The 24,399-nt window shown below is 37.8% G+C and overlaps 1 protein-coding gene across 1 annotated transcript in view; it reads left to right on the forward strand.

The window, feature by feature from the left end:
- LOC142138697 (pancreatic secretory granule membrane major glycoprotein GP2-like) overlaps nucleotides 1-23,950 on the forward strand; it is a 37,865-nt gene extending 13,915 nt beyond the window's left edge. The window contains exons 6-11 of the mRNA XM_075195548.1: nucleotides 476-630; nucleotides 2,575-2,820; nucleotides 3,099-3,255; nucleotides 10,318-10,381; nucleotides 22,106-22,141; nucleotides 23,576-23,950. Coding sequence (XP_075051649.1) covers nucleotides 476-630; nucleotides 2,575-2,820; nucleotides 3,099-3,255; nucleotides 10,318-10,381; nucleotides 22,106-22,141; nucleotides 23,576-23,637 — 720 coding nt within the window. The 3' untranslated portion in view covers nucleotides 23,638-23,950. The remainder of the gene's footprint in view (nucleotides 1-475; nucleotides 631-2,574; nucleotides 2,821-3,098; nucleotides 3,256-10,317; nucleotides 10,382-22,105; nucleotides 22,142-23,575) is intronic.
- The last annotated feature ends 449 nt before the right edge of the window (nucleotides 23,951-24,399 follow it).

Raw genomic sequence — 24,399 nt, forward strand, 5'->3', positions numbered from 1 at the left:
TACCCCCAAGAGTTATCATTAGCAATAATGCACTTAATATATAGGGCAATGTGAATAGTGGTCTATCCTTCTAACTTTTAGTCCTTTGATAAATTGGCCCTATAGTTTTTCATTCATAGTTACATGAATTTATCTGCCTCATTAAAATACAAAGTGCTGATCAGTAGCAAAATCTTTCCATTTCTTGGCTGTGAGCTACTACCCTAAAACAGACATTCAGTATACATAGTGTGTTTTATCACTCTGAGGGTGATTTCATCATGGAGATTGGTCACTGCCAAGCTATATGTTTCCAAATACAGTTTAAGGTGCTTAGATCCTAATAATAAGCACCCTTCAGAAGAAAAGTTTGTGTGAAATGTGTATTTTCATAATTTTGAAGAAATAAGCAATGTATGGCAAACAAATCCTATTTTCCTTTTTTGGCATTATATCATTTTATGTTTATATTTCTTCATTCTATTCCCTTATGCAGCAAGATTCATCAAATATCTATATTACCAACACTCTTTACATTGCACCAACTGCAGGACCTCTCATTACCAAGAATCCACTCAGCTACAACATTACCTGTGCATACAACCTGACCATGCAGACCAGTCTAAATTTCTCTCTACATCCTGTGTTAAGGTGAGATGTCTATGGTGACTCATGTTGTCAGGTCAGAAGGTGAGGTCATACATGTATATTATTCGGTAATTCGTTCCTAATACAGTAAAAAAGCATGGTTTAACTTAGGACATTAAAGTAAATGTTTGATATGAGCAGCAATGTGTCAAACATTTACTTCAATGACTTATTGTCAAGAAAGCGCTCATCGGGGGGGAGGGGCGAAACTGGGCCCCATGATTTCTGATGGCGGCCCTGTGTACAGGTATCACCATTTCCTTCTGGACAACATAGAATCAATGTCAATGTATATGCACCCTAAGTTTCTTCTATGTCTATGGTAATTGTTTGCAGAAACCTGTCATCTGTCAATGATAAATCACGCTCATGCTTTCAAAACCAGTCAGACCTGGTTGTTTCAGCTTCAACAAGCATCAATAGTTATGTATGTTGAAATCAAATTGTTTTTCCCATTATTGGCCTGGTGTCCTGTGGATGTTCTCTCCACCACTCATAGTACCCTGTGAACAATGAATTTCCATTGACTATATCAATGTTTATGTGTAGATTCTACACTGTAATTTGGATCCATAATCTGACAGTGCTCTAATGATAGCATATCAGCCACAGTATATTTTTTAAGAAACATACATTTAGGGAGACATTTTAAAAAAATAGACTAACGAGCAATTTTTCGGGAGGTTTAAGGTTCTAGTTTGAAGTAGGTCAGGTATTACAGAATAGTTTGTATTAGGTGCTTGAGACTGCAGCACACTTAGGTCTTCATGGCACAGTAATATGTTAAACAGAAGTCCAGCTTTTAGGCTACACATTTCTATTCCAGTACAATATATTTACTATGTACTGTTGCCCCTCACAAGTCTACAAACATTCATTTGTTCAGTGTTTTACTAAATGCATTAATGTAACCAAAGCACAGTCATAGATACTGTCATTTTTGTGATGAAATAAAAATAATATTTATTTTATTATAAAACATTTGGTTAGACTAAGGAATAAAATTATTTTTTATTCCTAGAATAAATAAAACATGGAGAAATGTGACAATTGGTCTGAACAATAAGGTGTAGAATATCTGTGGTCACTAAGGGACTAAGGGGCATATTTAACAATAATAATTTTTTTGGCACAATCATTTTCATTCCTTGCAATGATAAGGAATGAAAGATTGTGACTATTTATTAAAAGTGTTCTGCAGTCACGATAAACGTGGAACACCTATCTCCTATCTCTTTCATGGTCACTATTGCAAAGTCGCCACTTTTGCGATAGTCACAAGAGGGGAGAGTAGATAGGCTGAAGTGAGGGATCCAAAGATGCCTCTACCACAATGCTCACCCTATAGGCTCTGATATCTGCTGTCATGTTTAGTTATAAATAGAGGGGATATTTAAATTTGCAGTGGTCCCATGAAAACTGTAGTTTTCGTGGGATTAGGAGTTAAATAAGCCTCTAATGGAACTTTGTTCCTGAAAATAGTTTCTTGTGGAATACTCTTTCTCTTAATTTTCACTTAACGTCTCTCCTCATTTCATAGATTTTTCGTGGGAAAATATAATAACAATACCCTTAGACTTGCTATTTTGCTCTGTTGTCACACATAATGGTTCTATAAAACAAAAGAGCTAATTTTAATAACTGTGTAATCCTATGGTTGTGATAGTGATAGTGTAAATAAAAATGTGATTATTGTGGTGTTTTTTATTTTTATAGTATACTATAAAACAATATGATGGAATTATGGTTACCGTGGCTGTAACAATATAATGACAGCAATAATTGTTAACTTGTCAGTTTGCTCTCTTGTCACACAGAATGGAGCTATAAAATAAATCAGCATATTTTGATAACTATGTTATTCTATGGAAACATATATAAACTCTGGTTCTTTAAAAGACAGTTAATAGAAATTGATTTTTGATGAAGATGTTTTTATTTTTACAGTACAATTACTTTAACCCCAGAAAATGGAACCGGTGTTTTTACTGTCACCATGGCCGCATATAAGGATTTGTCACACACTCAACCAATACAGCAGGATGAACAAGTGGTTATTGGATCAGATGTCTATCTCGGGTTGCTTTCTCCAGATGCAGATGGAGATGTTTTTGCTCTAAGAGTAGAGTCGTGCTTAGCCACTCCCACCAATAACCGTAGTGACACCAATTCTGTGCAACTTGTAAGTGGAGGGTAAGTAAAAATGTTCTGTTCAATTTTCTAGTCCTTCACATTGTTAAAAAAGCTCACACTTACAAATCAATGGGGATGATGTCAGACTGCGCACCCCTTTAAATGTGCTTATTTATGTGCATAAAAATATGCTTCTGTGTAGACAAATGGAGAGCACAATCCCCAGATCTGCTCCATAATGAGAACACATTGAACTCTAACCTGTTATCCTAATCCCAAATTGAATGTGTTAGGTGAGAATCCAGTCATGAGTCATGTCATTTGATTTTGATTAACAGCTCAGCAACTGATAATGGCGTTCTAACCACAGTGGAAAGAAATGGAGTGAGTCTGGAGGCAATAATTAAAATCAGTTCCTTTGCATTTCAAGGATACACTGAAGTGTATATTTTCTGTGATGTGGAACTCTGTAAGAAAAGTAATGGATGCAGTGGGGTAAGTGACAGAGTTTATTGTGTCTTCCAGCCCTTATACCTCTGCAGTGTGCACTCTTTACAAAACTCATAGCAAGTTCATATATTAGGCTAAGGAGTGGCTGGGTATGTGGGAACATGATGTACAATTAGTACTTCTCATATATCAGGAGACACTTAGAAAGATGGCCTACCCGGGGCAAATGAAAACTAAGGCTTAAAATATGAAGCTATATAGTGTTAAAAAAATCAGACGATAACTCTGAGTCCCCTGAAGTGATCATTAAACACTGGTAATATGTATGTACATTTTATCACACTAGTTTAATTTCACAGTCGTCTGAATGTGACTGGTGTCCAAATTTTTCATAAGGCGGGTTGCATGTATGTAGTATATCATCATACATTTATGTAGCGCCACTAATTCCGCAGCGCTGTACAGAGAACTCACTTACATCAGTCCCTGCCTCATTGGGGGTTACAGTCTAAATTCCCTAACATACATACATACTGACTAAGGTCAATTTAATAGCATTCAATTAGCCTACTAGTATGTTTTTGGAGTGTGGGAGGAAACCGGAGCACCTGGTGGAAACCCACACAAAAACGGGGAGTACATACAAACTCCACAAAGATAAGGCCATGGTTGGGAATTGAACTTATGGCTCCTGTGTTGTGAGACAGAAGGGCTAACCACTAAGCCACTGTGCTGTGTATAACAGCAACAGTGTGTCACTCACCTGAGGATATGCAGGTTATCAGGAAGAGGCACTGCAAATCTTAAAATGTTTAAATTCGAATTGTGAGCTGTACAATTGTGACCTAAGCTCATCACATTTCTAAACGTAATATGACAATCCACATGTATTTCTTTATGTAATGTGAGAGGACTTACACTGCCAATGTACAGAGATTCAGATATTCACTACTGAAGTTGTCATTTTATTTCCATTCTTAGCAGAGATCTTCACTGACCCCCATGTGTTGCTTTTGGATCTGGATTAACTTTGTGTTTTGGTTTTGGCAAGACTGCCTTCCCGTGTTTTGGTTTTGGATCCCTATTTTTTTCTAAAATCCCTATTTTATTGTTTGCTAAAATCACATAATTTGGCTCTTATTTTTGTTCCTACATTATTATTAAACTCAATAATATTAATGTCCTTTCCCTACACCATGGCAGCCCTTACAATGGTTTAATCCCTAATTTGCTAGTGTAGACAGGAAGAATTTTGTCCCACCTGGCCTCTACGTAAGGCAGCTCCTCCTCTTCCTCAGTGTCTTTTCTTCCTGTCTCAGCAGTTTGTAGGACAGGTAGTGTAGTGAATGTTTGTTTTATTTTTTATTTTATTTGAGAGGGCTTACCTTGAGGTTTTTTGGCTTTCCTCTGAGCTGACTGTTGGGGTGACAGTACCAGCGGGGAAACTGCCGGGACAACTTTGCCTCTTTTGAGTTTAGCTAAGAATGCCGGCAGGCGTGCACACTTGCAAGTCGCGCGCGCAAGAAGAGACACGCTTGCATGCGTCGTGCGCGGCCGGGTGGCCGGCAGCGATATTCCTCGTTCCTCGCTATTCTCCTGTCAGGAGGGAAACAGGTGAGGTAGTTAATCTGCGAAAAGGCTCACTTGGTTGAGGTTAAAAGCAGGCACTGTGTTGAGCAGCTGCAGCCCATTTATGAGGCTCAGTATTGGCTTGGTGTTTGATGCTGCAGGACTGAGCAGCTACCTGGATAAGTGCACTGTGGAGCCTGCCCCAAAAAAGCTAAAGGACACCCCAAGGTAAGCCCTTTAAAAAGGGGTTTTTGGTTACTCTTAGGATAAGTTACTTAGTTTCTTTTTTTTATTGTCTAACAGTACCTCTGTGGAGCTTGTTCAGGGAAAAAGGAAATATAAACTGAATAATCGTGTATGTGCAGCTTGTGAAAGATTGTAAAGATCCATTATGTGTGCCATGCACCCCAGTGGTCCCACTGAACAATTTAAGCAGTTCTTTTCATGGATGGTTAAAGCGATGCAGGAGTTTCAGGCCACATAATAAAGAACGATAAGGGACAGGATCCCTATAACAGAAGATATGGAGGAAATAAGGTCATGGCCGTCCTCTGAAACAATTAGTTTTGCTCAGGAATGGTCTTGGGTGTCAGATAGTGAGGATGAAGTGAAAGAGGATCCCAGGATATTTAACTTGGATACTGTGAATATTATACTTAAGCATATTAACAAGTCTTTAGGTATTGAGGAGCCAACTGTATCAATTAAACCACAGAACACCAAGCAAAGTCTAGAGTGTTCCATATGCATAAGGTGGTTAAAGACTTGATTGCTAAAGAATGTCAGGCCTTAGACAAGAGTCATCCTAACATGGGGAGACTAAATCGTATGTACCCTTTTCAGGATGAAGATGTGCTGAAATTGTGTTCTGTGCCTAAGGTGGATTCGGCCATAGCTGGCTTATCCTCAAAGACCACTCTTCCGTGGGATGATGGGGATCCAATAAAAGATGCTATGGATAGGAGAATGGAGACTTCCTTCAGGAAATTACACATCTCCTCAGGCATAACTCTAAAGTCTAGGATAGCCATGGCTTCGGTAGCTAGAGCCCGGAGGCTGTGGGCCAGTATTCTACATACAGACATTGAGGATAAGATAAATAGATTGTATCTTCTCAAATCCTCAGAGGTTATGCAGAAAAGCATTGATTTTCTGTGTGAAGCTTCGTTGGATACGATTGTTTTCTCTTCCAGGAGCATGACCTCGGCGGTTGTAGCAAGAAGGGTGCTCTGGCTACGTCCGTGGGTAGCAGATCATCAATCTAAAAGCCGTCAAAACAACACTTCCATATGAAGGCGGTTTCTTGTTTGGTGAAAAACTGCATAATCTAATGCAGAGGCTTGCAAATGGCAATGCTAATCGTCTACCACAAGACAGAAAGGTGAGACGTTTTCTCTCTTATTCTCCAAAACAACAGTTCAGGGAGGCCCGCACCCATAGGCCAAGGAGACAATACTCTAAACACCAAGATAATATGGCAAGACAGTCCTTTCGGCCCTTCAGACCAAAAAGGGGGAAACAAGGACAGCAAAGATTCCAATTACTATCTACAGATCCAGTCTCCACTAGCTCCAGTGGGCGACCGGATATCATGCTTTGCAAAAGTTTGGATTCAGACCACACAAGACAAGTGGGTCCAGGAGATAGTCACCAAGGGCTATGCCATAGAATTCCATACCCACCCTGTAGGAAACAAGTTTATTCAGTCAAAAAGTCCTTCACCCTTCCTAGAACAGCAAGCATTTCAGAAAAGCCTAAGAGGCCTGGTGAAAACAAAATCTATCGTACTAGTACCGTCAAGTCAGGAAAACAGGGGGTTCTACTCCAGACTCCTCTTCAGGTGCCATTCAGGACAGTACTAGATTTAAGGAAGCTCAACAGCTATGTGCGAGTAACACAATTCCGTATGGAATCTATCAATTCAATTCAATTCTCAAAGCAGCAGAAACAGGAGATTCTCTGACGGAAATAGACTTACAGTATACATATTTCAATATCCCGATTACATTCAGTCACCAGCAGTTTCTGAGATTTTGCATTCAAGGACGTCACTTCCAGTTCACTTGCCTTCCGTTTGGCCTTTCCACATCTCAAAGAACATTCACCAAGGTCCTTATAGTTCTCATTGCAGCACTCATGAAAAGAGGAGTGACTTTGTGGCCGTTTCTGGAAGATATTCTAATTTCGTCAAAGTCAGAAGGAGCAGACTTGGAGGTTACAGCCCAAGTAATCCAGGTTCTGCAACAGCACGGTTGGTTAGTCAATGTATAAAAAAGCCATCTAACAACCGTCACAACAGCTTATGTTTCTATGAGTGCAAATAAATACAAGAACAGACAACGTCTGCCTCTCTCAAGAAATGATGGACAAAATCCAGTCCTTAGCGCACCAAGTTCAAATTCAACCTCATGTGTCTGCGCGAACATGTCTGCGCCTCCTAGGAATGTTTTCCTCAACAATAGGAATCCTCTCGTGGGCAAGATGGCATATGAGAGATCTTCAAGCAGACCTCTTTGCTCAATGGGATCGTATAGTGGGGTCTCTAGACTTCAAAGTCAACCTCTCAAGACCAGCAAGACAGTCCTTACATTGGTGGCCGCTCCCATGCCCGAGCAAGCAATGTGTGACTCTCTCGGAACCAGACTGGTGTGTTCTTACCACAGATGCCAGTTCAGTAGGCTGGGGTGCTCACATACAAGCTATGGACACGCAGGGAACTTGGCGAGACGAAGAGAGATTTCTTCAGGGAAACATCTTGGAAATAAGAGCGGTCTGGCATGCGATCCAGTACTTTCAGCCCTACCTACGAACCAAACATATACGAGTGTTCTCCAACAACAGGACTGTGGTAGCCTTCATAAACAAGCAAGGTGGTACCAAGAGCAGGGCAATGTTGGTATAAATAACCACATTAATGGAATGGGTAGAGGCGGACCTGAAATCTCTCTCAGCCAAGACAACGTAGTGGCGGACTACTTAAGCAGACACCAAGTCCATCCAGGAGAGTGGGAGCTGCACAAAGAAGTTTTTCAACTTATACAATGCAGATTTGGAACACCACAGATAGACCTGATGGCCACAGGAAGCAATGCCAAGGTACCCCTCTTCTACTCCCGTCACAGAGACAACAGGGATAGATGCCATGTGAATGAAGTTGAACTTCAAACTGAGGTATGTATGTGTTTTCTCCCTTTACAGTCATCCTTCAGGTACTCAGGAAAATAAGGAAAGAGAAGGTGGAGGTGATGGCAGTCCTCTCTGCGTGGCCACGGCGCCCTTGGTTCGCTGTAGCATGGAGAACATCCATGGCCATTGCCGGTCAGGCTGGACCTCATACATCAGGGTCCAGTTCTGCATCCAAATCCAGACTCCCTTGGTTTGATGGCGTGGAGACTGAGCGGCGATTGTTGAAATCCAAAGATATCTCGGATGAAGTAATAGACATTCTAATTCAAGCCAGGAAAAAGAATTCCTCTATGATTTATTACAGAATTTGGAAAAAAATAATTTGTTGGGCAAGGGACATGGCGAAGGATCCCATGTCTGCCAATGTGCCTGATGTGTTAGAGTTTCTCAAAGATGCTTTTGTTAAAGGACAAGCACCTGCTACGTTAAAGGTAGGTGCAAGTATCTGCTCTTAGCATCTTTCTTTATATCAAGCTATCATCTCAAGGTCTCGTCTTCCAGTTTTTTCAGGCACTGAAGAGGTTATGACCGAGGCTGAAACCATTCTTAGCCCTTTGGGACCTTAATATTGTCTTGGACGCCTTAACAGCTTATCCTTTTGAACACTTGCAAGACATATCTCTCAGGTGGCTGACTCTGAAGGTGCTCTTTCTTGTGGCAATCACTTTGGCTCATCGAATAGGGGACATACATGCGTTGTGGTGTGAAGAACCCTTCCTGAATATCTATGAAGATAAATTAATTTTGAGGACGAATCCGGAGTATCTACCCAAGGTTGTAGCTTCCTTCCACATCAATCAATAATTGATTCTGCCATCTCTATACTCTCATCCCACTGATAGTGACGAAACACGTCTCCATACTCTAGATGCAGTGAGAGCTATATCTGCTTACATTATCAAGACAAAAAATCTGAGGGAGACAAAGCAACTATTTGTACTACCTGAAGGTCCTCGCAAGGGATATGCCCCTTCCAAACCCATGTTGGCAAAGTGGATCAGAGCAGTGATTGCACAGGCCTACAGGGGTAAAGGGTGTGAAGTACCCAGGATACTGAAGGCGCATTCAACTAGGGCAGTAGTGACCTCCTGGGCACATAGAACCCATGCATCGGAAACCGACACTTGTAAGGCAGCCGGATGGTCGTCGATACACACTTTCTCTAAGCATTATCTTCTTGATGTTTCAGTCTTTAAGGAGACACAGTTTGGGAGAAAGATTCTCCAGCAAGCGCTGTGAATACATTTTCTGTTTGACCTTATTAAGGTGTTAGTTTTATTGCTCTCCCAATTATTGTACTGCTTTGGTATGTCCCATTGTAAGGGCTGCCATGGAGTAGGGAAAGGAAAATTAAAAATTATACTCACCGTTCATTTCGTTTCCTTGTGATACTCCATGGCAACCCTATATTTTCCCACCCTTGTTCTGACAGTTATGTTATAGGATGGCTTGGGAAGTTACGAAAGACACTGAGGAAGAGGAGTAGCTGCCTTATATAGGGACCAGGTGGGACAAAATTCTTCCTGTCTACACTAGCTGATTAGGGATTAACCCATTGTAAGGGCTGCCATGGAGTATCTCAAGGAAAGCAAATTAACGGTGAGTATAATTCTCAATTTTTCAGTCATTTCCAGTCAATTTTTGTCAAGTGACAAGAACACTGCTACCCCTCCTGTTTCTCTATGAGCAATGGCACTGAGCAATGGGACTGGTGAGTGACAAGAACACTGCTACCCCTGTTTCTGTGTGAGCAATAGTGCTAGATCTCCTCGGGAGGGAGATACTTATGGAATCCAAAACCCGCGAGATCCGACAAAGCAACAATGACGTTTTGCCTCGATCCAGATCCAAGGACGCGCGAAAGTACCGAGCCAACTCGAGAGCCTACTTGGATCCCTTAAGTTCGAGTGGGTTCGGTTTTCAGAAAACCGAGCTGAACACCTCTAATTGTTAGTAACCTCCAGGAGGCTATTAAACTAACAAAGTGCCTATGAACAGGAACTGCTCAGTGGGCAGTTAAATATTTACCTTTATATTGACTGATCAATTCGTATAGTTTATGAGATCATTGACTTACTATATTAAATAATGCTTTGTATTTGGAATATTTATATTCAATAAATACTAACTTGTAAAGTTTAGGTAAACCATAGGAAAGTCTAAAGAGATATTTATTCAATGGACAACTAGTAATACACACAAATTTTGAAAAATAGGGATACTGTACCCTTCTGTGTTCTTTCACACATGAAGTGGGTGGTGCAGAAACTGCACAGTCACTATCTTATGTCACTTAGTTAATAACAAATGTCCAGATTACAATTTAAGACATGCTATCACTTGTTCTTACAGAGTCGCAGTAGTCGGTCAGCAGATTCAGTGTTTTCTGGCCTGGGAATAAATCTGCTACTTCAAGGTAAATATGAATTTTATAGCAGTGTTTATGCTTATAGTGCCGCATTGGTTCCTTAAGAGGTTGTCGATTCTCTTGTGTTTAAATACTGATCAGTGTTTTTGATCAATTAGAGAATTTGAAGAGGGGTAGGGGAGGGGTGGTTCAGTACCGTGGAGAGTGACATATAAAATTGTGAGCAGCCAATAACAACCTTATGAGCAGGGAAGGATTGGGAATTTAAAGTGGCCCTGGAAAATTGTGAAAGTAGCCTCATTGATGCTGTTAAGGGGGCAATGCGAGGACCTGGCGGCTGGATAATGTGCAACCAAAAAAATTATCCAGCCACTAAGTCCTCGCATTGCCCCATTAATATAATCAATGTAACTGTCACCCTTTGAATTGATGTCAAAGTCAGTGACGGTATTTATACTTGCCTGGATTATTGCCTATCAGTGTTTTATCAAGTCTGTATCTGCTGCATGTTGTAATTAGACCATTCGCTATCTTCACGTTGCTCAATCTTTTGTCGGAATGAATAGATTCGCAAACTCGTACACCACCTGTTCATAGCTTTATTTTTACACTGAAATGTAAAGTTGAGCTTGGACATGCCCTATCCCAACTATAAATCTGTCCAAAAATTTTAAATTTATATCTCCTCCAGCGCAACATGGTTTTGCCAAGGTACAAAGTTACTCCTTTTTTTTTGCTTTACTTTCCTTAATAACTTCCCAAGGCAAGTACTGTTAGGCAGAGCATACTGACACCCATATTTAAACATTTAAATTTGAATACGGTCCAAAAAGAGCCAAGTATGTTCTTATTTGGAACACAAATTCCTCACTGAATATTAGGCCCATGGTTATACGAGGTATGTCTATGAAATAACGAGACTGATTAAATAACTCACCTTTATTTATTGGTGTTACAAATTTAATGCTTGTCCCCTTCAATATACTCCCCATTTTCACTAATACATAGCTGTAGTCTTGTTTTCCACTGGTCGAAGGCATGGAACAAATCAATTTCTGCAATTGTTTCAACATATCTGCCCTTTTCTTCTTTACAGCATCAACTGACTCAAAATGTGTCCCTTTAGGCACTGATTTAACTTTTGGGGAAAGATAAAAATCGCAAGGTGCTAAATTGGGTGAATATGGAGGATGTTCAAGTGTAGTAATGTGTTTGACGTTCAAAAACTGCTTCACAGAAGTGAGCAGGTGTATTGTCCTGGTGAAGAAAGAAACCATTTTTCCACAGTTGCGGCCGTTTCTTTCTGACTCTTTCTCTCGGCTTTTGCAAAACTTCCTTATAATAATGCTGATTAACTGTTGTGCCTTCTGGAACCCATTCTTCCATAATTACACCCTTGATATAAAAAAAAAACAATGAACATTGCTTTTAATTTGACTTGCTTTGACGAGCTTTTTCATTCTTTGTGATGATGGTGTCTTCCAGTGCATTGACTCTCTTTTGGCTTCAGGATCATACTGGAAGATCCAGGTCTCATCACAAGTGATTACTTTATGAATCAGGTTTGGATCTGTGTCAAGTTGCTGCAGAATGTCAACACAACATTCCTTGTGTGTTGCACAAACTTTCGTCATGTTAAGATCCTCACGCAAAATTTTCCATGCGGTGTCTTTGTCAATGTTCAAGGAATGTGATCCCAAAGGGAAAAGCTGGGAAAATGGGGGAAAGGGAAAAACCGCTCCGCACTAGACAACATATACTTTCTAACAAATTCATAATTATTTTGAGGCCCATGGTACATTAAGGTTACCAGACATTTTGGTTTTTATTAGTTTTTATAACATATAAGGTCACAGTCGATCCTGAGCAATCAGTAATGTACTTCATATATATATATATATTTCTCTATGAATGCTTAAAATATAACTTATAATAATTTAGATCACTTATAGCTATCAATGAGGATATACCGATACCTGGAATTTTTAGAATCCTTCATGAATATGTAAGCGATGGTATCTGCCTTTGAATCTCATGTCACACAGTTTTTCAGTAGCTTCAATGGAGTCTAGAAACATACGTCATGTAGTTCCAAAACAATGATTGGTCAGAAGTGGTATAAAACCAACCCCTTGTTAGTAACCCAGTAATTCCATGACTAAGCTTCTAAGCGAAACGTACGTCGGGCCGGCGTCACATTAGGTGACGTCAAACCCGGAAGTGGGCGGGGCCAATCGCGGCGTTGTGCCGCTGCATCTAACCATCCACTGTTAGGGGGAATCTCTCTGTTTAAAAAATAAATAATAGTATCTAGTGCGGCGCTCTGTCGCTGAACCCAATTATCTACCAATAAAGTAAATCTTTTTGCTTACAAGCACATAACAATATTAATCACGGTGTCTTATCGCTGCAAGAAATAACCTAGTGTTAGAGTAAATATCTCTCTTTTTACAAGTGCACATTAAACCTAAGTGCGGCGTTTTGTCACTGTACTATACAATCTATTACTGGGGAGAATCCCTTTGCCTACAAGTGTATAATAATATCAAATATGACGCTTTGTCGCTGCAATATACAGTCTATTGGCAAAGCAATAACATAGGCTGTATGAATGAGTGGTCTCCCTGAAACTATTATCATATGCTACAAGGGAATACAGTAAGGCCACTTCATACATGACTTGTTTATCTGGGAATACCTAGTAATTGAGGCACCGATTATGGTTATGATTTAGATACATTTATAACAGAGGGACACTCTCCAGTGGAATAACATTATAGGGAAGAATTTCACGTTCTACTGCCACCTAGAGTCCATATAGATATAACAGGAATAGTGTTTTGGTGAAAGCAACATTGTTACCATACTATAGGATTTTATAACCTGGTTTATACTACTTGGCTATTTTACATCTTACCTATCCTGTACATACATGTGAAAGGGACCTTTATTTGGCAGACCTTCCCTTACTATTAGTACTCTAAAGATTGGCTCCACCACAGGGTTATACTAATTTTAACTCTATTCTTTTCAACACTATTATTTTTAAATACTTCGCTTTTTTAAAACAAGTTGTATACCTATATACATTCTTTTTAATGCATACCAATAAAATATTAGTATTAATTTATTATTTACTTTACACCTGGAGTGCTACATAGGTCAAGATTCTGTTCTCTTTTCAAACCCATATGTTATATATATGACCTTAGCACCCCCTCACATAGCAAAGTTAATTCATGAGTGAGGTTGGATGTTGTCTAGTGCGGAGCAGTTTTTCCCTTTCCCCCATTTTCCCAGCTTTTCCCTTTGGGATCACATGTTATATTGAGTTCTTTACTCAAACTCTAGCTCCTGCATAGATATGTGAATTTACACAGTGAATCGAACAAAGTTTTGTTCCCTAACTTTTGGTATACAACCACTTGATATATGATTTATATTAATATATAAGAAATACAGATATACATTATTCTGGGTTACTAACTCTATTTGGAAATACACCTCAGACAAATTTTTACCTTTGCTAAGAGGTGCAATAACTAAGCACAAACCTATTATTGGCCAATATACGTATTAGATTGTAATCCATCTATTATCAAATAGCTATCTAATAAGAGAATCTCCACCTCTATTCTCTCCCCCTCCCTACCATTTGAAATTGTTGATAAACCTCACTTTATATTCTTACTTTGATAATGGCTACCTTTAGCCTAAGAACTGAATTGAGTCGAAGATGTGATAAGTGGAAAGATAATTTGGGATCTATTTTTCCTGACCAAGACAATGCTAGTATTAACAGCATTAATGATTCATGGTTGGAAGATCTCAATAAATTGAAAATATTAATGCATAAACAAAGCAAAATATGGTGGAATGTAACCACCACGGAGAATTACATCAAACAAACTATCACACCTCGCGGTTTGAGACCAAAACTCTTTCCCACATATGAGTTAGCTACTCAAGAATTAAAATCAGAGTGGGAATTGGCCCTCCTAAAATGCTCTAAAGAGCTGATGCAGATTACCCTAAATCATGACAACCTCCTATTAGAGACATATTCACGAGATATTGAGCAACTTACTCTCAAACTAAAAGAATATGAAACCACTGAATTATTTCAGAAAACATATGAAAAGTATAAACAGGAGTTGGATAGGCTTGAGGATAGTCTAATAGAAAGGAAAAGATCCAAATTTAATCGTGATCAGAGAGATTATGCGAATGGCCATATTTTCAAATGGAGACATTATCCTACCAGCAAAACAGGATGCAATACATCTATTAGTCCTGAATCATCAGAATTAGAATCCTCAGACAATGATATTGATGATTCCTTTATTAGAGGTAGAGCACAATCTAAAAGTAGGAGGAATGCCAATAGAAATATTTTTTTAGGGGAAACCCAGAGACCCCTGGGAGAAGACACCAGTGGAATAAGCGCATTAGGAGGGGGAATAAGAAATCTACGAGATCGCTCTCAAATCCCTTGGAGGGGGAATTATCAATACAACAAGAAGTATCGGGGCAAATGAATGAATCTCTACAAATAATTAATCTATCAGATAGAATTTTGGATGAGTCTCATTTAAGACTACTTGGCTATGGTTTAACCTTTTCACCTACAAACAATTTTGATCGATTTAGATGGGAAAAACATCTCCACCTATTTACGAGAAAACTTCGCCTGAATAAATTTTTTAGTAAACATGAATCTACTAGTCTACAAGGAACCATTTTAGATACCCCGTTACAAAAAAAGAACAGTAGGGGAGATAGTGATATACCCCCATGTACTTTAACATCTTCTTCAACAGAACCTACTACCAATGAAATGGATATCAATTTGGTAACATCATCAATGGATATAGATCTGGAGGAAGAAGACAATTTGGCCTTATTTGCTTTAGAGCATCTTTTGGAGGAACAAATTGGTAGGGAAATTAAAACAGTTAGACCCATTTGCAAGAGAAGATCTACCTTCTGCCCCAACGAAAATATCAGTCCGCAAATAAAAGTTTTCGAGAATATGGTATCACACGACCTGGATATTCTAAAATTGAAATCTATGAAGAATAGAAAATATAGGCAATTCGACAATTTGAGAAGAGATGAAAGACAAGCAATCCAAGAGATACAATCATGGCAGGATGTTGTTATCAAACCATCCGATAAGGGTGGGGACGTAGTAATATGCCCCACCTCCATGTATAAGGAAGAAATGTACAAACAACTAGGGGATAAAAAGTGTTACCGATTGCTCTTCTCCAACCCCTTAAATGACTATAAATCACTATATAACCTAATGATTAAACGAGCTTTTGACAATGGGGTAATCTCAAAGTCAGAATTTGAATTTCTACATACTGAAAATCCTAAGGTACCAACTATATACCTATTACCTAAAATCCACAAGAATGCTATGAAACCACCTGGAAGACCTATTCTTTCGGGAATTGGAGGCCTGACCGAACAAGCAAGCATTTTTGTGGATCAACATCTACGTGGCTATGTAACCTCACTGCCATCCTATGTCAAAGATACCTCAGACATCCTTAAACTTTTGGATGATCTTACTCTAGAGCAACATGTTTGGTTTGTAACCATGGATGTAGAATCACTCTATACTAGCATCCAACACGAAGTGGGTATAGAGGCTGTTGCCTTCTTCCTACAAGCCAGTGATAATCCTGATCTCAATCTTTTTCTGATAGAACTTCTGGAATTTATATTAAAAAGGAACTTCTTTGTCTTTGACAACAAATTCTACCTGCAGGTACGAGGTACGGTAATGGGGGCGGCTTGTGCCCCCACTTTTGCCAACCTCTACCTGGGCAGATGGAAGAGGGAAACTGTCTTCTGTGAAAAATTAACTAAGTATACAGACAACATTATTATTTGGATGCGCTACATTGACGACATCCTCATAATGTGGAACGGTAGCCAAGAGAACTTTGTAGAGTTCGTGGAGATTCTAAATGACAACCAAAATAATTTACATTTGACGTATGAAATGAATCAGGAACACGTCAACTTCCTAGATCTAACCATCAACAAGACACAGGATGGTAGAGTAGTTACCGATTTATTCCGCAAAAAGACAGCTACCAATAATATACTTCACAGTGGAAGCTCCCACTTTCCGCCTGTAATAAATAATATCCCGAAAGGCGAATTCTTAAGATTGAGACAAAATTGTTCCAGTACATCTAATTATAAAAAAAGATCCGAAGAACTAAGCACGAGACTTGTACAACAAGGATATAGTAAGAGACTCATTAAAAGAGCCTACAATCAGGCATATATGAAAGATAGAAATCAACTAATGTATGGTAAGGCCAGACCAATTAATGAGAATAAAATTAGAATGGTGGGGGATTTCTGCCATGAATGGAAAGAAATACAAAATATCATACAACGATATTGGCCTATCCTATTATCAGACATTGATCTATCGAAAAGTCTGAGTGAAAGACCGGACTTTAGTTGGCGCAGGTCACCCAATTTAGGTGACAAATTGGTGAGGAGCCATTTCTCTATGAAAGGTACAACTTTATCTGTGAAAGGATCTTATAAATGTGGTCATTGTAAGGCATGTCTATACATGACTAAGACCACAGACTTTCTTGATAAATATGGTAATAAACACCAGATTGAACAGTTTATTAACTGTACCACTAAATGTGTGATATATGTTTTGATATGCCCGTGTGGTAAAATCTATGTTGGCATGACAAGCAGAATGCTAAAAAATAGACTTTTGGAACACATTGGTTCAATTAGAAATGCAGCCACAGACAAAAACAAGTTTAAACAATTAACATCAGTGGCACGACATTTTCTATATGAACATGGAGGAAATCCACAAAATATGAAGGCTTTCGGTATTGAACAGGTTAAGATGGGTATTAGAGGGGGCGATGTTACTAAACAGCTCCTACAAAGAGAGAGCAGGTGGATATTTCTCCTAAATTCCATAATACCATTTGGTCTCAATGAGAATACTAGCTATGTTAGCTTTTTGTAAGATGGTCTATCAAAATATCAGCTAATCTTCTGGACAAATATTACACATCCCAATGTCCTATAATATAATAGATAATTTTATTTCCGGAGAAGTACAAGAGTGCTGTGACCAATACTATTATCCATACCTTTTAAGACCTCTAATATGTGATAAAGACTACTTAAGAGTAAAACAAAATTTTCACTCACCCCAATAACTTGTTTTTGAGTATCAATGCTATCATATTTGATAGATGAAGACTCATAGGGCACCTAACATTATCAATTCCTCAATCAAGCTTAAATATGATTTTGTTTAGCAACTTTGACCTACATCTATTTAATTTTAGCTTAATTTAGATAGACAATGTATATATATATATATATATATATATATATATATATATACAGATATTAACATAGGATATTTTAGTCATATTTCCTCTACCTTATGTGTTAACTGTTTAAATTTCTTAGCCTCTATTGTTTATCCTCCCTTTCACTCACAATTCTAGACTAGTATATGGTCCCTAATTAGTATTTTTTTTTTTTCACATACACTTATTTTTATTATATAATCACAGATACTTATCTGTGTCATTTTTGTTTCACGTAATAGAATAGGCACATGAGAGATCTTCCTCCCTCTCCTCTTTCTCTCTTAATTTAAGGAGATCCCTAACTGATCACTAATAAAGTATATTTATGTATCATTACACACAAATAAACATAAAATACACAAAGTGGCTATTGCATATCTTTATTTTTGAAATATGAATATGTTAATGAATAAATAACAACAATATAAAACATGAATCAATAAAATTAATAAAATGCAGTTTATATATATAATAAATAAAAAATTAAAAATAATAAAAAATAACTTAAAATAAAAAATTAAAAACAATTAACAAATAAGAAATCATAAATACAAATAAATATGAATAAATACAAGAAATAAAAAAAATCATCAGAATAATAAATATTAAATAATAAAAAATAAAAAAATAATACTAAAACAATATAAAGAATAAAAAATATAAAACATAAAATAAACAATAAATAAAAAATAATAAAAAATAATAACATCAAAAATAAAGAGACATAATAATATATTATGAACAACATAACATAAACAATTTAAATATGTATATATACACTTTCTAACAAATTCATAATTATTTTGAAGCCCATGGTACATTAAGGTTACCAGACATTTTGGTTTTTATTAGTTTTTATAACATATAAGGTCAAAGTTGATCCTGAGCAATCAGTAATGTTCTTCATATATATATATATATATTTCTCTATGGATGCTTAGAATATAACTTATAATAATTTAGATCACTTATAGCTATTAATGAGGATATACCGATACCTGAAATTTTTAGAATCCTTCATGAATATATAAGCGATGGTATCTGCCTTTGAATCTCATGTCACACAGTTTTTCAGTAGCTTCAATGGAGTCTAGAAACATACGTCATGTAGTTCCAAAACAATGATTGGTCAGAAGTGGTATAAAACCAACCCCTTGTTAGTAACCCAGTAATTCCATGACTAAGCTTCTAAGCGAAACGTACGTCGGGCCGGCGTCACATTAGGTGATGTCAAACCCGGAAGTGGGCGGGGCTAATCGCGGCGTTGTGCCGCTGCATCTAACCATCCACTGTTAGAGGGAATCTCTCTGTTTAAAAAATAAATAATAGTATCTAGTGCGGCGCTCTGTCGCTGAACCCAATTATCTACCAATAAAGTAAATCTTTTTGCTTACAAGCACATAACAATATTAATCACGGTGTCTTATCGCTGCAAGAAATAACCTAGTGTTAGAGTAAATATCTCTCTCTTTACAAGTGCACATTAAACCTAAGTGCGGCGTTTTGTCACTGTACTATACAATCTATTACTGGGGAGAATCCCTTTGCCTACAAGTGTTTAATAATATCAAATACGACGCTTTGTCGCTGCAATATACAGTCTATTGGCAAAGCAATAACATAGGCTGTATGAATGAGTGGTCTCCCTGAAATTATTATCATATGCTACAAGGGAATACAGTAAGGCCACTTCATACATGACTTGTTTATCTGGGAATACCTAGTAATTGAGGCACCGATTATGGTTATGATTTAGATACATTTATAACAGAGGGACACTCTCCAGTGGAATAACATTATAGGGAAGAATTTCACGTTCTACTGCCACCTAGAGTCCACATAGATATAACAGGAATAGTGTTTTGGTGAAAGCAACATTGTTACCATACTATAGGATTTTATAACCTGGTTTATACTCCTTGGCTATTTTACATCTTACCTATCCTGTACATACATGTGAAAGGGACCTTTATTTGGCAGACCTTCCCTTACTATTAGTACTCTAAAGATTGGCTCCACCACAGGGTTATACTAATTTTAACTCTATTCTTTTCAACACTATTATTTTTAAATACTTCGGTTTTTTAAAACAAGTTGTATACCTATATACATTCTTTTTAATGCATACCAATAAAAAATTAGTATTAATTTATTATTTACTTTACACCTGGAGTGCTACATAGGTCAAGATTCTGTTCTCTTTTCAAACCTCAATGTTCAAGGATTCAGCTATCATTTAAACACTGAGTCGGCAGTCTTTTTGAACAATCTGACTGATTTTTTCTACTTTTTCTTCGGTTCTTGAAGTGCAAGGTCGTCCAGGGCGTCCATCATCTTCGGCATTCTCACGTCCCTCGCTAAATCTTTTGTGCCGCTCAAACACACGCGCATGAGACAGGCAGTCATTCCCATAGTAAGAATTTGAAAACATTCTGTTGGTATTTTGGGTAATTTTAGAAAAAAATTCAAATTGACACGCTGTTTAATTTTTAAACTTAGCATTTTTTTGGCACTCTACAGAAAACACAACCAAACTAAATGGCGACTCACAATCAACTGAACGTCATAGAGTGTTGCAGCTTGTCATGCAGGTTCAGACAGGTTCAAGGTTACTATGTATGCAGTTATAACTGGTTCTGACTGCTTTGTTTACTAGGTGGAATCACAGTCTTATTATTTAATAGAAATACCTCGTATAGCTGATCACTAGGTACGTCTAGAATGATACTACCTGTACAGCAGTTAAATGAGCAGCAGAATGGACAAGACTTGATTTCACTTTATTAACCCTTAGTTAGTTCTCTTATCTTGTTCTGGAGATACTCGGTTCAGAAGGTAATTGCAAACTGTTAAAGATACAACCTGTGCAACATAAAGGGTCAGATTCAGTTTGCTGCGAGGAGCCACTGTGTTTATGAACACATTACCAGCAATTACTTTAATGAAAGCTATTTTTATTTTCAATCAGATGCTGTTACAATCCGCAGCTCTTTTCTCCTGCCCGCGTCCCGGCCGTCATGGCAACAGCTGGGACATCACTTCCTGCTTCCACGTTCTGGCTGTCACCATGGCAACCGCTGGAATGCTCTGTTTGACAGTGCCGCATCTCGACATTGGAGACAGCCGGGCATATGCGCAGATAATTAACTATCGTTAGCCTCCTGTGGCTAACTCACGGTCCTGTCCCCTAATTGGTTGCTTTTGATATATAAAGCAGGTTGGGCTTAGCCTGACTGACGGTTATAGCGTCCTGTGTGCTGCACCTTATGCTAAACATCTTTTGTTCCTGTGAACATTCTGATACCTTTTGACCTAATTCTCTATTGTGACCTTTGACCTTGTTTTTGACTCTGCTTGAACTTTTGTTGCCCTGACCTCTGTCTTTGTTATTTGGTTACTCCTGCTTGCTGCCAACCCTGACCCTTTGGCCTGTCCTTGTTATTCTGTTTTCTACGGACCACTGACCTCGGCCTGCTATGACCATTCCGCTCCATTCTTGCTATGGCCTCCTACTTTCCAGCTTCGGTATTGCACAGAAGCTTACACTACGTAAGAGCTTAAATCAATAACTGCAAACCATAACAGTTGCAAGCAAAAAATAGAGCGAAGGTCATTACCAAAACATCACCTGGAAACACACATAATTGAATCGCCCCCAAAGAGTGGACAGTCATAGGCCTAAAACTTACCAAGGAAAACATGTATAATACTTAATCCACAGCACACAGCTTTGGTTCAATGAGTACATTAAATGTTTAATAAATAGAGTTCAGAAGGGGAAGATTTTTTTGCAGAATAGGCAATTTATTGGTTTCCACATCTCTGTTGCCTTATATTTTATGCACAAAGCGAGGGCCTGATTAGGGGTTTCAACAGCCGTATGCTAGCACATCCGTGGCACCCCTAACTCGTTAAAGTAATATTTAGGAGTTTTCTCCAGCTTTTATATTTAGACAAATTAAACCCATTCTCTCTTACCTGTTCTTGTAGCTTTCACTACCTGGTATTCTCTCTTGCTTGTTATTGCAGCTTTGTTGTTGTCTAGCTGGCTTGCGGAAAGTTGGGGTTTTGATTCGGAAATCTTGAAAAATTGTATTAGAATGCAAAATGTTAACAAACCATAAATGATTAGGCTCATTAGTTCAAACACAACACTCCATTGTTGCCAGATAAAACTACCCCTTAGAGAATAAACAATTAGTATTAAAAATAGGCAGGCATTTTGTGATGGCAATATGCCCTGTTTCTGCTAAGATCCCTTTACACTTTTCTCTATTCTGTTTTGTACATCACTTTATCAACCTTTTCTTTTAATATACATGGTATAAATAAATGCAAACTTTGATTATTATACTTTTAATTAAATGTTTAATGTTGTTTACAGATGATATGAATTATACTAGCTTTGGACACAATACAGGTAAGATCATCATCATCATCATCATCATTTATTTATATAGCGCCAACATATTCCGTAGCGCTTTACAATTGGGGACAAACGTAATAAACTAATAAACAAACTGGGTAAAACAGACAAAGAGGTGAGAAGGCCCTGCTCGCAAGCTTACAATCTATGGGACAAGATTATATTACTTCAAAAATAAAACCTGACATAATTATTTGCCAACATAACTTTAATTTTAATTTACAGAAGTGGTTAGAGTATAGCACAATTATTAAATATAAATGAGAAAAATAACGGTTTTAAGTTGGATAATCACATGACATGATTATGAGATGCTAAGAATAGTGTATAGCAGTAGTATTGTAATTGTGAGATAATAAATACAGTTTATAATAGTAGAAAATAACATAATATTGGTTTAGTTGCTTAATCTGTATGCCACAAAGTATATTACTAACCAATATGCAATGATAACAATGATTTTCAATCGCCATTTCTCTCAGTGATAGAAAATCTGTTAGCAACATAATTTATCATTAGAGTATATTGGTTGGGAGCAGTAAGGATCATGAGATGGTGATGGCAGAAAAAGCATTGCAGCGTTACCTGTACTGTGCAATTCTTGGTAAATAGACTCTCGCATGCTTGGGGAAGCTTTCACCAGAGAGACCCAACAAATGTTATCACCAGAGGGAGAGAGGGTGTTACCTCCAGCGATGGCAGTACTATTGCGGCATTAAAAGAACTGGAATTGTTATTAACAGAGCTAAGTCCTCTACATGTGCAAGTCTCCATTACTAATCATGTTACAATACCACACATTGAGTTACACTGGTATGGTTAATTTAAAATCAAAATAGCAGCTTGCAAGGTAAATTTAAACAGGGTCAGTAAGTGACAGACTTGATATTCTCAAGCCCAACATGCTCCCACTGGGCCACCTTTTCATTAGCATCGGTGTACAGCATAAGCATGTATACACAGGGATACACACTGCAATAGAGGTGGGCAACTGGGTACATGCACACAGGTGTAAATACACTAGAAATGGAAGTAAACAGTAGCACATTATAGGAACTTTCTCAAATGAAGGTGAAGGGAGAAAGTGATGGAAAAAAGCTTCTGCTTATATAATATATTTACGGCTATTTGAACAACTTTTGTTCTAATCTTATCTCAATTTCACATATTCTGGAGTTCTAACATAGTGGCAGTTACTGTATATCTATTAATGTGCCTTAATAATTACAACACATTGCGACTAAAATTATATAATTAAGAAAAACATGCGACAAAAGATTTCTGCAGGTCATTCAAGTGGTGAAGTACAAATCATAATAAGTTAATAAAATTGTGAACATGTGACTTCAGGATATTTCCTTAGCATTTGATAAGCCTGAACATTGTCTGAATATAATATCATCCCCATGTATCTCTCTTTCTCTCTAGCTGCATCATGGGCTGTGTTGGCCGCCTCTCTACTCGCATTTTTGACCATTAAGTTCTTCTAACACAACATATGCAATCCAGTCTGCTGAGAATGATATAGATGGACTAAGTCATGGGTATCTCTTGTAAATAAGGCTTTATTCTGAGGGACTGTGATTAAGTTATTTTTTATTTTCTTCACTCAATTAGAACAATTTAAATTATAGTACTATGACCATGTTGACCCAAACAGGATGTCTTATCATGATATTTCAAATACTCAGATCATTCCTGTCAGACTCCCGACTTTAATGTGATGATACATGCCTCTCATGTCCCTAAATATATTCATTTTTGTTCCCTTTTCTATATAAATCAGAGACACTATGGTCTGTATGTATCATTGTATAAAATAAATATATTTGTAGCAGTATACATGTCTGCATAATTGATTGGCATAGTGTGTGTGTTTGTGTGTGTTTAGGAGACTGGTAACAGAAGATCTTGTGTCCAACACTGCTCTCTGTTTTGAAAAATAAACCTGAATTCAAGTAACAACGTGGACCTTTGGCCTTAATAATAACAAGTGCACCGAACTGCATGCATTCATTGAGTTGTTGCCATGTCCAAACATTCTTACAGCAACATTTTGTCAGTTTGTTATCTGTGAAACTGTTCTTGCACAGCTGTCATATAATGCACTTTTGTATTGTTAACTATAAAGGGACATGTGGGGTTACTCTGCACTTTTTATGAAAAATAATTCAGATATTCTCTAGAAATTGCTTTTCTATTAGAGGTTTCACTGGTCCTAGTCAGATTCTCTAAATGTCAGTTAACTAATC

The sequence above is a fragment of the Mixophyes fleayi genome, chromosome 2, assembly GCF_038048845.1.
Source record: "Mixophyes fleayi isolate aMixFle1 chromosome 2, aMixFle1.hap1, whole genome shotgun sequence".
In the NCBI taxonomy this organism is placed as follows: Eukaryota; Metazoa; Chordata; class Amphibia; order Anura; family Limnodynastidae; genus Mixophyes; species Mixophyes fleayi.